General features: G+C 43.4%; 1 protein-coding gene across 1 annotated transcript; it reads left to right on the forward strand.

Moving 5' to 3' along the window:
* Positions 1–24: 24 nt before the first annotated feature.
* ARRDC4 (arrestin domain containing 4) lies at positions 25–14,329 on the forward strand. The gene is made up of 8 exons (XM_042941104.1): positions 25–426; positions 5,121–5,187; positions 5,438–5,585; positions 7,798–7,900; positions 8,860–9,116; positions 9,972–10,134; positions 10,706–10,860; positions 11,510–14,329. Exons 1-8 carry the CDS (start codon positions 138–140, stop codon positions 11,564–11,566), a joined length of 1,239 nt encoding a protein of 412 aa, XP_042797038.1. The 5' UTR covers positions 25–137; the 3' UTR covers positions 11,567–14,329.
* The last annotated feature ends 3,298 nt before the right edge of the window (positions 14,330–17,627 follow it).

Consider the following 17,627-nt stretch of genomic DNA (forward strand, 5'->3'; position numbering starts at 1 on the left):
GGCTCCACCGGGCACCGCACAGCGGCTGCGGGGCTCTCGGCGTGCCGCGGGCGCCCGTGACAGCGGCGCCGCTCTGCTCGCCACGCCGGCTCCGGACAGCTGCCGACCTCCCCGGCGCGGCCGCATCGCCCGGCGGGATGGGCGGCGAGGCAGGGTCCGCGGCGGCCGTGGGCTCCGAGGGCCGCGTGAAGAGCCTGGGTCTGGTGTTCGAGGATGAGCGCAAGGGCTGCTACTCGAGCGGCGAGACGGTGGCGGGACACGTGCTGCTGGAGGCGGCCGAGCCGGTGGCCCTGCGGGCGCTGCGCCTGGAGGCCCACGGCCGAGCCACCGCCGCCTGGGGCCCGAGCCCCGGCGCCGCCGCCCCCGCCGCCGCGTCGGAGGTGGAGTACCTGAACGTGCGCCTGAGCCTGCGCGAGCCCCCGGCCGGTGAGCGAGGGCGACGACCCCGGAGTCCCGGCCGGGCCACGGGAGGCTCCTCAGAGGGGCTGCCAGGAACCGGGAGGGCGCGCGCCGGCGGAAGCCCACCAGCCGGGGGGCGGGGGCGGGATCCGCGGCTGGGGTCCGCCCACCCGGTGGCCGGAGCCTCAGTTTGCTCGCCGGTGACGGGCGGGTAACAATGCCCGTGCCCCCCAAGTTCAAAGCACCGGGGCGATGCCGCGTGGTGGGTGCGCACCTCTAGTTGGCTCCTCGCCCCCGGGCCTCACCGCGCCCGGCGTCCCGGGACGGTCCAGGACGGTCCCCGGAGTGAACCGTTGCTATGGGAACCTGTGATGAGCAGACAGAAATCTAGGTTCTGGGGATCTAGGTCCTGTCCCTTCTGGCCTGAGGAATGGAGGGTGGAATCCGTCTTTGAGGGGCCATGCTGTGGTGCCCACTGGTTTATGGGCCTCCCGTTCCCATTCTGGACGTAGACGCTCGTGTCTGGTTCATGATGAATTAGCAAAACCTCAGTCCTGGGAAGAGGGGAAGTAGTTCGTGAGCGGTAGGTAGGAATTCAAAGGAAGTGTTTCGTGAGCATCTTACTTGGCTTCCCTCTTCTGGAAGCAGGGTAACTTAAGAGTTCTGCCTCTGCCTCATATTCTTTGTCTTTTATTCTTTGCTTCCTTTTGTTTCCATTGCAACATCCCTTTCCACAACCCCCCCCCCCCCCAACCCCCTTAGGCCTTTGGAGACAGTGGGATCTGAGCATGGTAAGAGTTTCTGGAGGAAGAATTACCTTTCTTGTCCAGTCTTGTGGAGTCCAGTTAATAGTGTAGATTTTTCCAGAAGTGGTAACCCATTATATATGTTTCCTCATTCTTTATATTATATGTAAATGTTAAGATTTTTTGTAATTATAATAAATATGCAAAAGTTGCTTTTCTTAATCATGAAAATACTCGGAACAGGGAATCTTGGTCTTCATGCAGTTGGTGGAAGTTACTTTACACCATTTCACTCTTCTGCCTTCTCAGCTTCAGCTTTTATATATAAAATGAGATAATGGTATAAACTCCCCTCCCTTGAAGAGTCCAATGCAGTGTATCACTGCTTTGCCCCTTGCTGTGTCTTCTACAAAACGAATAGCAGGTGCAGTTTTGCCTTGTCTTGCTATGGAGAAGTAGACTGTTCCCAGTTAAATCCTCCAAGTATGTGAGAATCCAGTGATCCCAAATATTGTAGCAAGGAAAAAACATATCTGGAACCAAAGCCTTCTTTTGGATTCACAAGTGCATTGTGTTGGGTGACCCTTTCGTGGGTATGGTTTCCGGGATCTGCCCACGCACGCCTCCCCCAATGGTCAGAGACAGGGCAGATTTTCAAGATGGCTGACTGGCGTCAAGGGTCATGAAGAGAGAAGTGGTTTTTGTCCAGGACTTTGGACTCTATATCTTTGTGCCCATAACTACTGAGTAAATAGATACAACATTAATAGCAGTTAGACCTGGAATTTAAGAATTGCTTTGGTAAAACCTGGGCTAATAGTGTTTTGATTCACGAGTTAGATCTTGCTTTTTCATTCTGGTGGAATAGAACGGCTAAGTCTAGACAACCTGAACATTTTTTTGCTTCTTTTATCATAACAAATATTTGCAAAGATTATGTTTCATTTAAAAATCATAATCTGTTGGGTGCCTGGGTGGCTCAGTCAATTAAGCAACCGACTTCTTCTCAGGTCATGATATCACAGTTCCTGAGTTCGAGCCTCACATCAGGTTCGCTGCTGTCAGCACAGGGCCCACTTCAGATCCTCTGTTCCCCTGTCTCTGTCTCTCCCCCATCCATTCTCTCTCTTTCTCTCTCTCTCTCTTAAAAAGAAATAAATACTTAAAAATAAAAATCATAATCTGTTTTGTTGAATTTTTTTTAGTAGGCTCCATGCCCAACATGGGCTTGAACTCACAACTCTGAGATCAAGTGTCAGTTGCCGCACCAACTGAGCCAGGCAGGAGCCCCTAAAAATCATAGTCTTTTTAAGGTGATCTCATTGAGAAAAAATAACAATAACATCTGTAGCTTGGAAGAGGTTAGCAACTATACAGGGTCATAGATTCTCAGGGTCATTTAATTCCAAGACCTAGGTGAATTCCAATCACCTGAAGAGATTTTTTACAAATCTAGATTTGGGGGAAATGTGCCTATGAGATCTGTTTTCAGGAAATCTCCCCAGATAACTGTTTGGCATTGTTAAATCTAATCTAACAGCTTGCTGCCATTGTGATTGATACTCGTCATTTTTTTTTTTTAATTGAGGAATTGTGGTAGAAAAGACAGACCAGAGAGTTGGTTTCAGTTGGTCACCAACCAGCAGTCTGTCCTTGTGGGAGTCCCTCATCCTTCCTGAACCCAAGTCCCTGTAATGATATTATAGCTCCCATGGCTCCTGGGTGCCCTGAATTAGGAGGTTGGTTGGGCTATAAGAACATTGGTGAATGGAACACCTCTCTGTGAAATTGTAGCCTTCACTGTATGAGGCACACATAATGAGCCAAGACAACAGAAGCATAAATGGGCACATGATTCAGCTTGTGAACCTTTTTAATAAAAAAAATAATAATAATAATAAATAAGAGGAAGAAAACTAAGATTTGATTCCAAAAACTATAACCTATATTTCTCAACCTTCTCAATTTTTGTTCTATTTATGCATGGAGGTGATTGAAAGTCTTCATTTTAAATGTTACATGCTTCCTGTGTGGATTTGTTTTGTCTATGATGAGAGAACTTTATCTCTTAACCTCTCAATATCCTGGGTAATTCTGTTCTCCACACATGCCCATTGTGCTCGGCCTCATGCTGTTCCCTTCGTCTAAAACCCTGCCCTGCTCATCTCCGTGCCAACAACCCTCAGGTCCGGGACAGGCATCATCCCCTTTCCAAGTTCGGGCACTCTGTGGTCATTACTTGGGTGTATGTGTGTCTGTGGCCTCCTTCCCTCCCCTGGTCTGTTTGACAATTGCCATCACTCATCTTTGCATCCACAGTGCCTGACATCTAAGCATTATAAATTTTGAACTCAAATGAAATCTCCATTTCTGAACATTGTAAAGTACTTGAATTGTCATATCCAGTAATCTAATGATGATACATTTGAACTGTAGTCTACCCCCGTCAGGAGCACAGGGATTGCCTTGAGCCTTTTACTTTGATGGCAGTAAATTGGGAGAGGCTTCCCTAGCGTCCAGTGCTGGAGCACTGCTGGGACACTGCTGAGGCTTCTAGGGTGTCTCTGAGCACACATGAGCCTTGGGGACTGTCTCAGTCACTGTTGTTTTAACATAGCCTCATGTTCCTATCCTTGCTCACTTTGCCTCCAAGTCACCCACTCTGTCTCATATTTCTATTTGAATGACTTTCCGTGGAAGATACTATACTTATTCTGCCCCTCATATATTACACACTGAACACTGGGGACATTTGGAAGACTAAATGGGCCAATAATGCATTCCTGTTTTCTAAAAAGACAAGGTTGAAATGTTAACTGAATTGTTTCTAGTAATTAAGTGGAAAAAAAATCACTAGCCCTTTAATTTTTTTTTTAATGGATACAGTAGAAATTTTTGTTTTTAGTATCAACTGACCGGCAAATCTCAGAGTTCTCATCTGCCCTGCCCTTTCTTCGTCTTAATCAGGCCACCCTTGATGAGGGAATTTAGTCCTAAATTTGAACAGATGAACAGAAAAGGCGGGGAAGGTTTATAAGGATCTCTGCAGAGCTATCTAACCAAATGGCAGCCCCGGAGTTGGCTTTGGATCTGAGTGATGCAGATTGTGTGTTCATCGGAGCTCCAGCAGCGCCTCTGGCCTTGCAGGGTCCATCCACCCTGTGTCTTGGCCTTCTGACAAGCAGGGATAAGCCTCTGTGTGGGATGCAGTGGAGCTGGCCGACCCAGACCCAGAGCAGGAGAAAGGAGGCATGCTTGTGCTTGGCCCACCCGGCTGAACTTGAACTAGCCACCTATTAATCAGTAGCGCTTACGTGCAAATGCAGGACTCTTACCTAATAAGTTGTCCTGTTGGTTTGGCTCTTTCGTATACTCGATATTCGTAATTCTCCAAGGAAATTCTTCACCCCCTTTTTCCGTTTTTGTCCAAGGAATACAGAATCTGATTTTTATGCCATACCCAAAATAAATAGATGTATTTTTTGTTAAATCAGTTTTAAATGCAATTGAATACTGATATCTCATGTTAGCATAATAGTGTACCATATGCTACCATACTAGTATTGATGTGTGTTAGTAATAATATTATGTTAGTATACTTGTGCTACTCTATGAGTAGGGTGAGCAAATGTTTATGTATATGTATACATGTACATACATGCACTCGTGTTCACCTATGTATGTATATGGGAACTCTAGGCTCTGACACTTTATGGTAATTACTTGTGTGATTGGTCTCTTTGAAGATAGAAGATGTGTGTGTGTGTGTGTGTGTGTGTGTGTGTGTGTGGTTTGAAATTGATTAAAATTAGTAGGCTGATTCAGATTTTAATTCTCTAAATCTCAGCGTACTGTACCTTATGGAGTACACTGGATGTTATAGCCAGGAAAACCTCCTTTAAAAAGAATATGATTTAGGTTGTGAAAATTCTTGATCTAATACTAACCTTAGTTAAAATGTATTTTCTTTTTTAGGTGAAGGCATCCTCTTATTACAGCCTGGAAAACATGAATTTCCATTTAGCTTTCAGCTTCCATCTGAGTAAGTGAAACTATTATTTTCATGATTTTCTTTCTCCGCAGCATGCCCTGCCGGATGTGTGGGTACCACGTACCGTTACACCCGCTTATCTTGCATTACCCCAGGATAGGCTTACCTTGTTCACACTCTTGTTTTTTGTTTTTTTTTTTTTCTTTCTTTTTTTAAGCCAAAACCATCATTTTAAGGGTTTTTTCCAATTGTGTGTAACTGAAAGATGAACTTATAAGTTAATGTCTTTGGCTTGTTTCAGACCTTTAGTAACCTCATTCAGCGGGAAATACGGAAGTATTCAGTACTGCGTGAGAGCAGTTTTGGAACGACCCAAGGTACCTGATCAGAGTGTGAAGCGGGAACTTCAGGTTATTAGTCACATCGATGTCAACACACCAGCATTATTAGTAAGTCCTTCCTTCTTCTCTTCCCCCTTCCCTCCCTCCCTCCTTGCTTTCAATTGTGCTATGTACATTGAGCCAGTTTAGTGGTCGTCTGTCCTGTCACTTTCTGATAGAATCTCGTAACCCATGGGCATTCACTCTAAATGTGTGATTCTAGGCCGGGCAAATTACAAATTGTGTGTGTTAATTCTATTGATTATGTCTCCGTTGTTCGGGGCTTCTTTTGCCAAAAAAGTTATACAGGCTTGAAATGCATTAATAAGGCTTAATAATAATAATGCACACACAGAGAGTGGTTACTTTTACCAGAGCCGCCACATTCACAGGGCTGTGGTATTCTAAACTCTTCAATAATAGCAGGTTGAGGAACAGTAATTATGGAAGAGTATTAATCATGCTCAGCCTGTTATTGAAGCTCAGGCCATTATGCTATGTATCCTTCCATTTTGCATGCCATTTTCTAACATTAAGTAAGTGCACGCAGCTGCTGTGGGGAGCCTTTCACTTATCATTTCCTTATGACAGATTTGGCCACATTAAAGCATTGAACTTCTAATAATCACCAGAAATACTGTAGGCTGATAAGAAAGATTAGGCTATAAGTAACAACAGAATAGGCAAGATGGGAGCTAATGAGCTAGATTTTTTTATCTAAACCCATATTATCAAAATAATATAAAATTATACCTTGTACTTTCATGATAGCTATGAGGACCTAATGGTTCTTCATTTAAATATGAATGAATGATTTTTTTTTTTTTTTAACTTCCTAGAAAATACTAGGATAATTTAAACTTTCCATCATGATACTGATGTTCCAAACATGTATGTTTATTATCGGGGGTTTCTTTTTCTGGCCAATGTTTTTAAAGGGAAAAAAAACAGGAGTTAAAAGGTGTTTTGCTCTGTTTTCATACGAAAACTGAATAGACTTTACGGTTTGTTCACTTTTAGAGTGTGAAAATATAACAGTTATGCCCTGGTCACATGGCCCCTTGTGGCCAGAATTCTAGAACAGCCAGCACGCAGCTGACCCGGCTCACAGCTAGTTACAGCTGAAACTTACCATCCACTAACCACTTTTCTTTTTTTTTTTTTTTTTTTTTTTTTTTGCAAATTGACAATACTGTCTTGTATTTTTAAAAACTACTTGAAATTGGGAAGTTAGCTACTTCTAAGCTATTCATGGGACCATGGTGGCAAATGATTTAAAGAGATTTTATTTTTTTTTTGCCAGAAAGAGAAACTAGTAATCCTTTAATATTCTTTTATAAGTAAAAAATGTTGCAGCTTTGGGTTTTACAATGAGCTTTTGGTTTGTGCATCTTTCCAACTGACCATCTTAAATCTTGAGTCATTTCCATCGATGCTGTGGAGTAGAGAGCAGGGCGGTATGTTCAGTAACCCTGTGGATCCATGACATTGGGTTTATCTTGCTGCCGTTACACTAAAACCCAAAACATTCGAAGTTAAGGGCACTTGAAATTTCTGCCTACTAATGTACTTTTGAATTCAGGAAATGAGACTGTTTGCTTGTTCTACAGTTTAGATGCCAAAACAAGTACAATGTTCTGATTATTGATTTTTATACCATTTCTCCTTTTCCCTAATACACACGTAAGGTTTTTAAAAGAAAAAGTATCAGGGCGCCCGGGGAAGTTCAGTCGGTTGAGCATCTGATTCCGGCCCTGGTCATGATCTCGCTGCTGGTGGCTTCAAGCCCCACATCAGGCTCTGTGCCGACAGCTCAGAGCCTGGAGCCTGCTTCAGATTCTGTGTCTCCCTCTCTCTCTGCCCCTCCCCCACTCTCACACTGTCTCTCCCTCTCTCAAAAATAAAAAAACATTAAAAAATTAAAAAAGGAAAGAAAAAGTATCTCTGTCATGTTAATAGTTATGACTACAATTTTTGATTACTACTTTAAGGGATGTTAAATCATTTTCCAGAAACATAATGATTTACAGGGTAAAACAGGATGGTGTCACCTAATGTGAGTCTGAGAATTCACCTTAGTTTTCCTAAAAAGAGAATTTTTTTTTATGCTTTGTGTTTTACTTAAGTATTTTGCCTAGTCTGTCACATGAGGATAAAAGTGTTGATTTGTTTTTCGGAAGGCCTTTCTTCACAGTTATTTAATAAAGAATGACACGATTTTAAGTTCTGTGAATTTTCTGCTAGTTTTATTAAAGTCATGTTATTATTTGAAATTTTCAAGACCCCTGTATTGAAAACTCAAGAGAAAATGGTTGGCTGTTGGTTTTTCACTTCTGGTCCAGTCTCACTGAGTGCCAAAATTGAAAGGAAGGGATACTGTAATGGTAAGTACAACGTTTGAAAGTCCATGTGGAAGAGTCATTCATTTTATTAGCTAATTGCAAGTGATTTTTAATAGTGTGTTTTGTAATTTACGAACTGTATACCATTTTAAAATGTGAATAGTACGGTTTTCTGTTTTTCACATAAGTACTTGATATTTAAGTTTTTTTGAGTGGATGAGTAGATTCCCATCCAACTCCTGGCATTTTTGACTTCAGTGCTTTCGCTTTAGTGACAAAGTCTAAAATTAGAAGCCTGGGAAAATGCCAGCATTTGACTCGATGTTCGGCAGAGTGTCCAGGGCGGTGTTGCCCAGAAGAGCACTGTTGTGTGAAAGCCCCCAAGTATAGGGGGCTGCGATGTAGACCATGAACAGTCTGAACAGTCAGACTGCCACCGGCGTGACCGTTTGTGAAGGGTCCGCTCCCGTACAGCGGCGTTGGCCCCCGCTCCAGGGCTCGGCCAACTGGAACCCAACGTGGTACGGGATGGTGTCACGGTGGACATGTAATGCGGATGTAAAACTTGCTGCTCCATCCACTGTCTTACCTGTGCCTGAACACCAGTTCCTTAAAAACAAAGTCTTTGTTCTCCTGTTGGCCGGGTTTTGATTTGATAGGCACTAGTGAGTCCGTCAGTGATCTTTCGTACTTTATACACCACTGGGCCATTTCTTGGTGTGTCTTAATTTTTATAGATATTAGCCAGTCACATGTCTTTAGAATTGGTAACCTGATACTGCTACATTAGACAAGCAAAGAATGCCGTAATTAGAAAGCGGCACCTGCCGTGAGCTGCGGCGATTCCTCATGACGCGGATTTACAGTTCAAGCCTCCCGTCAGAGGTCTCCTCTTGTGAAAGTGACTTTGTGACCTTGCAGCTTTAATTGGTAATGGCTCTAGTTCACCGCGGGGAGGGCTTTCTGAAACGTCGCTGAAGGTGTTTTTGTTTCCTTTTCAGGAGAAGCTATTCCAATCTATGCGGAGATAGAGAATTGTTCCTCCCGCCTCATCGTTCCCAAAGCTGCCATTTTCCAAACGCAGACGTATTTGGCCAGCGGGAAGACAAAGACCGTCCGGCACATGGTCGCCAACGTGCGAGGAAACCACATCGCCTCTGGGGGCACTGACACATGGCACGGGAAGACTCTAAAAATTCCGCCTGTTACTCCGTCCATCCTGGATTGCTGCATTATCAGAGTAGACTATTCCTTAGCTGTAAGCAGGAAGCTTATTTTTATATATATATATTTTTTAAAGTGTATTTACTTTTTACTTTTTAATTTAAAGCCAAGTTAATTAACACATAGTGTAGTATTGGTTTCAGGAGTAGAAGTTAGTGATCCATCACCTACATATGACACCCAGGGCTCATCCCAGCAAGTGCCCTCCTTCATGCCCATCACCCCTTTAGCCCACCCACCCCCCCGCACCCCACCAGCAGCCCTCAGTTTGTTCTCTGTATTTAAGGGCCTCTTATGGTTTGTCTCCCTCTGTGTTTTTATCTTATTTTTGCTTCCCTTCCCCCGTGTTCCAGAGTGCTTTTTTAAAATGAAAACTATGTAGAATGGAGCAGTAACTGATGCCGTGTCCCCACGAGCATGTACTTTTAGCGGCTGACAAAATGTCACTTTACACCAGCATTCCGACAGGCTGGAGTGACGAAGACTGGCCTTTGTAATCCAAACCTATCCCCCTGAGGCATTTAATTAAGTCACATGAAAGAGTTAAGGTGCATGCAGGGGGCTGGTTATGTTGAAAGCACCTACTTCATTTTCCACAATTCCTGTGTGTAGGGCATGCTCCCTTATGCTGAAGGATGTTAAGGCTACGGTTCCCCATCACAGAGCATTCTCTATTTCGTGCGCCGTTCATTTGGTTTGTTGTCTATTGCATTTGGTCAGGATGATTTACAGTTGTATGCGGGAGCGGTGGCAGGCAACAGAGAGATTTGTTTGTGTGAAAAAATAAACTGGTCCATCTACTATGAGGTTTAACCTATATTTTGCCTTTCTCTCTGTCTCTCTTTTTTGCTGTCGTTGTTTTTGTTTGTTTGTGTGTTTGGCATATTAGGTGTATATTCACATTCCTGGTGCTAAAAAACTGATGCTCGAGCTGCCCTTAGTGATTGGCACAATCCCATATAACGGTTTTGGGAGCAGAAACTCCAGCACCGCCAGCCGGTTCAGCATGGACATGAGCTGGCTGACGCTGACGCTGCCAGAGCAGCCGGAAGGTACGACAGTTTGAGGAGCTTTGAGCGCGAAGTTCACACGTAGAGTAAGAGCAGGCGGGGTCAGGACAGAAGTGCTCAGATGACCATTACTACTGCTGTTAACAGCAGCCCCGACTCTTCCGGGTACTAAAAACTAGAAAACGGTGTTCCTGGAAGGGACGTGGAGAGCTTGGCTTATCCAGGACGCAAAGCTGCTGATGGCAGAGCCAGGAATCAAGTCTTCTACTCCCGACTCCCATTCATTAGGAGTAAGACAATGAGAAAATGGTCCAAGTACGCGTAGAGTGCGTGTGTTTTCTGCAGCCACGTCTACGTGATCTGTTTTGCCTGCACTGTAACATCCATCGCTCGAAATAGAACATAATCAGTGTTCGTAGTGATTTCACAAAAGCAGAATTGATTAAATATGTCTTGTTGCAATAAGCACAAAAACTCGCTTACTAGAGCGGGGATTAAAAAAAAAATCATTGTTTTCACATTTAGCTATATTTCTGGTTTTGGTAAGAGTTCGGGAGATCAACGCAATTGACTTTGCATGGACTTCTGAGATCCAACTCCGTTTTTGTTTTAGCGCCACCCAATTATGCAGACGTGGTGTCCGAGGAAGAATTCTCTCGACACGTCCCTCCTTACCCTCAGCCCCCTGACTGTGAGGGTGAAGCATGCTGCCCTATGTTTGCCTGCGTACAGCAATTCCGCTTCCAGCCTCCCCCTCTCTATTCAGAGGTAAGCAAAGCAAAAGAAGATGAGACTTCTGCCTTGCTGTTTGTAAATAATCCTCCGTAAGTATCTGCTGCTGATTCCTAATGAGCAGGGGATACATAGTTAAAAAATTTCTCGGGTAACGTTAGAGATTAGCCCTGATCCAATCACCTCATTCTGTAACGGTTGCCTTGTAAACTACAACAGGCACGTCACGCACCGTGGATTGCCTTTAAAATGTTTTATGTGGCCATAGAACACGGAGAATTTAAGTGGCCCACTGGGACTTATTACTGATAGTCTTTGAGCAGCTCAGCTTACAACCACCAATAATTAGAAACAGATACCAAGGGGCGCCTGGGTGGCGCAGTCGGTTAAGCGTCCGACTTCAGCCAGGTCACGATCTCGCGGTCCGTGAGTTCGAGCCCCGCGTCGGGCTCTGGGCTGATGGCTCGGAGCCTGGAGCCTGTTTCCGATTCTGTGTCTCCCTCTCTCTCTGCCCCTCCCCCGTTCATGCTCTGTCTCTCTCTGTCCCAAAAATAAATAAAAAACGTTGAAAAAAAAAAATTAAAAAAAAAAAAAAAAAAAAAAAAAAAAAAAAAAAGAAACAGATACCAAGACCCTTTGGAGAGGGCTGGGATAGTAGTCTTAGTGTCTTGGTCTGTTTTTTCAGGTTGATCCTCACCCTGCTGATGTAGAAGAGACCCAGCCTGTGTCCTTCATTCTCTGAAAAAAATTCCAGAAATCACTGTGTTCATCATCCGATTAGAATGTTGGTTCTTCCCCCCGCTGCCTTTATGGAAAGAGGGAGAGAAGATATTAGGGGAAGGACATACACGAACATCAAGATTGAAGGTGATAGAAATTGAAGGATGCATGAACTTTCCAGTGGGCTGACAAGAATGCATTGCACAAATGTATGATAGGGTCATGTGTCCCCTTTAAATGATCCAATGAAGATGTGACAAGTCACAGAACGTAATGGAAGTCCTGGTGGTGAGAGAGTAAGTGAAGGGTGTCTGCGCTTGACCCAAGAGAACAGAATCCATGTGCGTGGTGGAAACACTAGACGAACATACCTTTAAACAGGTTTCTCCAGGTGGAACAGAAGTTACCCTAAGCTTTAAGGAAATATGGACTCGTTGGGAGCCTTGATCTTGAAGAAGGTAGCAGCACAGAGGTGTGTATGAATAGGAAAAAGGTCCACTCTAAATATGAAGTGACCCTCAACACGTCGGGGTCTTCATGATTTCTCCCCAGGTCCCATAGAACTGAAGTTCTTGAGAGAATCTTTTTATGAGGTCCTAATGAAGGAATATAGTTTCATATTGTAAATCGGCTGTACAGTATTATGAAACCAAGAAAGAGTTCCTTGCAAGGCATGTCCGTTCAGAGGGGAAAGATGAATTTCAGTTCAAGAACACATTTTGTGGAAGGCTGTACTTTTTACCCCCTTCAAGTACTCTGTTAGGGTATGTGTTTGATTTTTCCCATGTCTTATTTACCTAAGATCATAGTAGAAAAAGAAAGGGGGAAAAAAAAGGTTGCATCCTCAGGATACCTCGATAACTACACAGAAAAAAACCAAAACAACAAAAGCCTCTCTTAACCTACCTCTAGTGGGGTTATCAGAATCCTTTTAAAACACCAGGCATGATAAGCCTTCCGTGGAGTTCCTGCTAATTGGCAGTCCCAATCTTATCTCGCCGATCGCTAAATCCGCAGGTGGACCGAGGGAAAAATCTATAAGGTTAGCATTAGATGAAAGTTAATAGATGTATACCAAAGGGTGTTTCAAAATAAATGCAGAATCAAAAGAGGGTACAAATTTTGAGGGTACCATTTAAAAAACAAAAACAAAAACTTAATTTCTGCCTAGAGACTTCAGTCTACTGACGGCAGTCGCCACGCTGTACGTTATTATTCCAACTCTTTAGTAATTCTATTTAAACTGTGATTTTTTTTCTTTATTGTCTTGGTGCAATATTTTATTATCATTTAACCTCAGGATATTCTGACCGACAAGATTGTGTTGCTGCTGAAAGTCTGAGCAGTGTTCTTCCTGTCCCCTGTTCCCCTCTTCTTCCTGGTCACGTGCTCACTTGCTTGTCCTTTGATCTGTTAGTTTCGTGAGCCGAGAGCACCCCCGGACACCGCATGGAAGGGAGGTAGGGATTCCCGCGGGAGAGATTTTGGACCAGCCAAATACTTTGGTTTTCTCCACGTCCTACGGGTTCGACCCAGAAACCCTGGTGCTTCCATGCAGAACACCACACTTCATTCACCGGAACGAGTCCTCTTTTCTTTCCGTCAGCCTACATTCAGTCACGAGTGTAAAAGCTCTTTTTCTAAGGTTAAGTTTTGTATTTAGAGTTAGTCGTCCCTCCGATCAGGGATTTTTCTACAAGCATGAGGTAGATGCAGAGTTTTCGCCCTTCCGGACATACCTCTCTTTGGAATCACGTGAGCACCTGCAGCAGGTTTTTCTCACCGTAAGCCACTGTGTAAAATCACAACACACAACTGTTATACTGATAATGGTGGTACCGAAATCGTCACACCCCGTTCATTCCCTGCTTTGGTTTTTAGTGTGTTGTGGGGTGTTTTGTTTTGTTCTTGTTTTGCTTTATTCTTGGTGTGTTTTTAAGCAGGTAACGTGTACTTAAGTGCTGTCTGAACAATTTTGCTTTTACTTTAAAAAACAAAAAAAGGCCACCTTCAGCCGTTTCTTGACTTCTGAGTTGTAGTTTACACGCCTTGTCACGATACCAAAACACAGTGATACCAAAACACAGTGAAAGACACGAAGCGAAAGGTATGAAGGAAGAGAAAGTCGAGCTGTTTGGCCCCACGTGGAAAAGCCAAGTAGTTGACTCCCAACTGCTTCGCACGCTCCTTCACTAGGATTGTTTTGTCACCTGTATTAGAGAAATCATGAAACGTGCTCCCAAAATGAAAGCACAGCTGATGTCTAGCACTTAACGGAGTAGCCGAAAGGGATGATTCGCCTTATCGAGTTGGTATCCGCCCATCTGACCTTAAGCAGTAGGTTGAAACTGCGTACCTTTCTATAATCAAGACATTATTTTCCGAATGTGGAGAAGTCTACATTGAAACGGAGTTCTTGGGAATGAAGATAAAAATGCAGCTGCTATTGCTTGTTTATTCTGTTGTTTAGTTTGCAGAGAAACCGTGGCCTTAGAATTTTCTTTTTGAAGCAAACATTGTGACATTGCAAATGTGCATCTTCGGGCACACAAAATCCTTCCGTGGGCAGAACTTTAATTTTGATGTTTTTGTTTTGCACAATAAGAAACTCAATAGGCAGGGGTTTTGTTTTTGATAAGTTAACTATGAAAGCTTTTTTATTTTTATTATTAAAAATGTAACAGTTTAACCCACAGGAAAAAAAAAAATAAAGATTGTATTTTGTACTCTGGTTTGAACCCCATGGGTTCCTTTTGTTAATAAAACGATGACACTAATGCTGTGAGGTGCTGGGTTGTTTTTTGTTTTGTTTTGCTTTATTTTTATAAGATTCTGACCTGAATTGTTACAGACATAGGGGGGAGAGTCAATACCACAAGACAAAGTGTAATTGCTGTAAATTAAGATCCTTTTGTAAACGCGTATGGTCACCGGGCCGGACAGCCTGGGGGGATCCTGAGCCTGGTTTTACAGCGGGCTCCGTTTCCCCCAGGTAATCCGTTTTTAGCATTCTGTGAAGAAATGTGGTTGACATTTAGAGTAAATAAGCCTAAACTATTTTGGTTGTTGAGGGAGTACTACCTTCATTTGTTCCCAAATGATAATGGCTATTTTTTAAAGCTTCTGGAGTTTTCATGTTTTACGGGCCACGTGTTTCCCCAGTGGAATCTGGTGGGCTGCTGGTGGACGGATTGGAAGGCACTGACCCAAGCAAACCTCCCCTTTCAAATGGGTAAAAACCGTGCATTTTGTACAGGGAATATACAGTGGCATATCATCTCAAGAAAGCTCCCAGACCCTCTCTCCTGGAAAATTCTCAAACTTAGCTAGGTGGTAAAGCCCAGGTAATCTACTCTCCCAAGTGTTTATAATCTTGTTAAATAATAAATAGGTCGTTTGTGGATCCTCATTTGCAATCAACATAAATCGAGACATTTGTCTCCTGCAGTAAATACTGAGACAAAATTTGTAAGTTCACCGTTGAAGTTTCTGCAGTGCCTTCGGTAAAATGGTGGGTTCCAAAATTTAGAACTAGGCAGACAATCACAAAGAATCTGGGACAAAACCCTCATATTACAAATGAGGATACCAAAACCCAGAGGTGTGACCTGAAAGTCTGACCTACATTTTTCTGTAAGATCTCTGCTCATTCTAAAATTTCCTGATTCTACTACTCTAATAGAAGTCACAAAAACAGTAATTGCTTCAAGTTACACGGGTTAAGACTCACTCACAGAACCGGATACTAACCATATGCTAATCAAGAATCAGGGGAACCTGAGTGACTGAGTCCCTTAAGCATCTGACTTCAGCTCAGGTCAGGATCTCATGGTTCGGGGGTTCAAGCCCTGCATCAAGCTCTGTGCTGACAGCTCAGAGCCTGGAGCCTGCTTCGGATTCTGTGTCTCCCTCTCTCTCTGCCCCTCTCCTGCTCGTGCTCTGTCTCTGTCTCTCAAATTTTTTTTTTAAAAAAGGTAAGAAAATTAAAAAAAAAAAGAATCTTCTGTGTACCTATGTAAAAGCCCTGCCTCCTGAAAGGACACGAGTCCTTGACTAAATTGCTTCCTAAGTATGTTTAATTAGTAGCTTAAACCTTTCCTTCAGCAGTGGCATTTGTTTGTAACTTGATATTTTGAAATAATTACAGAGCCACAAGTTGCAATCATAGTACAGAGAGATCCTGTGTCCCCATCACCCAGTCTCCCCCAAAGGTAACCTCTTACATAACAACAATATATTACCCAGACTGGAGAATTGACATTGACACATTCCACACAATTAACTAGAATTCAGGGCTTGCTTGGATCTGGCCAGGTTTTGAATGTAGTCATTGTTCTTGCAGGTGTTTTTGTGTGTATTCCGTGACATTGTATCGTGTCTAGGTCCATAGCATCACCACCATCACTGCAGAGAAAAACTCCATGGCTGCAAAGAGACCCTCAGGCTGCCCCTGTGCAGCCCTTGTCCGTGATGGATCTGCTGTCCCCTTCCTTCATCCCTGATGGATCTTTTTCTCCATCTCTATCATTTTGAGAATGCTAGAGACATGGAATCATTCTGTATGTACCTTTTCCATTGGCTTGTTCACGCAGGATATCACCCTTGAGATCCACACAAGCTGGGGGAGGCGGGAGGGGGCGCCTGGGTGGCTCAGTCTGTTAAGCGCCTGATTCTTGGCTTTGGCTTAGGTCATGACCTCAGGGTTCATGAGTTCAAGACCCGTGTAGGGCTCTGCACTGGCAGCATGGAGCCTGTTTGGGATTCTCTCTCTCTCTCTGTCTCTGCCCCTTCCCCCACTCATGCATGCACCTCTCTCTCAAATAAACTTAAAAAAAATTCATGCAAGAAGCATTGATAGTTTGTGCCTGTATGTTTCAGCTGAGACATTTTGATTTTTTTTTTAATGTTTATTTATTTTTGACAGCACACAAGAGCGAGCGGGGGATGGGGCAGAGAGAGAGAGGGAGACACAGAATCTGAACAGGCTCCAGGCTCTGAGCTGTCAGCACAGAGCCTGACGCAGGGCTGGAACTCACAGACCATGAGATCATGACCTGAGCCAAAGGCAGACACTTGGCCCACTAAGCCACCCAGGTGCCCCTCAGCTGAGACATTTTGAAACAAGTTGGCTATTATTTAAAGTTTCATTCTGGGGGACGCCTGAGTGGCTCATTTGTTTGAGTGTGAGACTTCTGCTCAGGTCCTGATCTCAGGGTTTGTGAATTCGAGCCCTGCATCGCTCTCTCTGCCTTCAGCTTGGAACCCGCTGAGGATCCTCTTGTCTCTCTCTTTTTCTCTGCACCTACTCCGCTCACACGCTGTCTCTCAAAAGTGAATAAACATCAAACAAATTAATGAGAAAAATAAAATTTCATTTTGCAATTTACAAAGAAAATGTGTAACGTGTACATAATATATTTGTAAATGCTTTGGTTTTGATTTTGAGAAACTGCCTTTTATGTACAGAAATACAGGTTTACCCACACTTTTAGGGCTTCACTTTTAGCTTGCCAAAGTACTTGAAGTAATTAACTTTTAGATGGAAATGAACTAAGCTATTATACTAAACATGAACAAGAGGTGCCTGTGATGAAAATATAAGCCAAGGAGAAAATATCTTGGACTGATAGCCTATCAGCAGCTGATAAGTTTTAATACGGATTACGCAGGAAAGAAACGGTATTTGCCTTGCATAGTTTATTATTATTATTATTATTACTATTAAATCTTGTGGGTTTATTTTTAAATTTTTTTCCTGTCTCTGCTTTATTTTCTTTCTAGTCCTACTTTTTAATACCTGAGATGAAAACCCCACTTGGAAGCTGAGAAAAACTTACCTGTAAAATGCACACTTACTCTTTTTTTTTTTTTTTAAGCTTATTTATTTGTTTTGAGAGAGAGAATCCCAAGCAGACTCCGCACTGTCAGCACGGAGCCCCACGCGGGTTCTGGAAATCACCAACCGTGAGACCATGACCTGAGCCGAAATCAAGAGTCAGACGCTTAACCGACTGAGCCACCCAGGTGCCCCATACTTATTCCTAATGATCCAATACTATAAAACATAGACTTCCTTGTTAAGA

The sequence above is a fragment of the Panthera leo genome, chromosome B3 (assembly GCF_018350215.1).
Source record: "Panthera leo isolate Ple1 chromosome B3, P.leo_Ple1_pat1.1, whole genome shotgun sequence".
NCBI lineage: Eukaryota > Metazoa > Chordata > Mammalia > Carnivora > Felidae > Panthera > Panthera leo.

Excerpts from the sequence above, each read along its gene's own strand:
- ARRDC4 (XM_042941104.1), top strand. The coding sequence starts at position 138 with ATGGGCGGCGAGGCAGGGTCCGCGGCGGCCGTGGGCTCCGAGGGCCGC. Across the intron at positions 10,135-10,705 it reads GCTGCCAGAGCAGCCGGAAG|CGCCACCCAATTATGCAGAC; the intron begins GTACGACAGTTT and ends TTTTTGTTTTAG. Across the intron at positions 10,861-11,509 it reads CTCCCCCTCTCTATTCAGAG|GTTGATCCTCACCCTGCTGA; the intron begins GTAAGCAAAGCA and ends CTGTTTTTTCAG.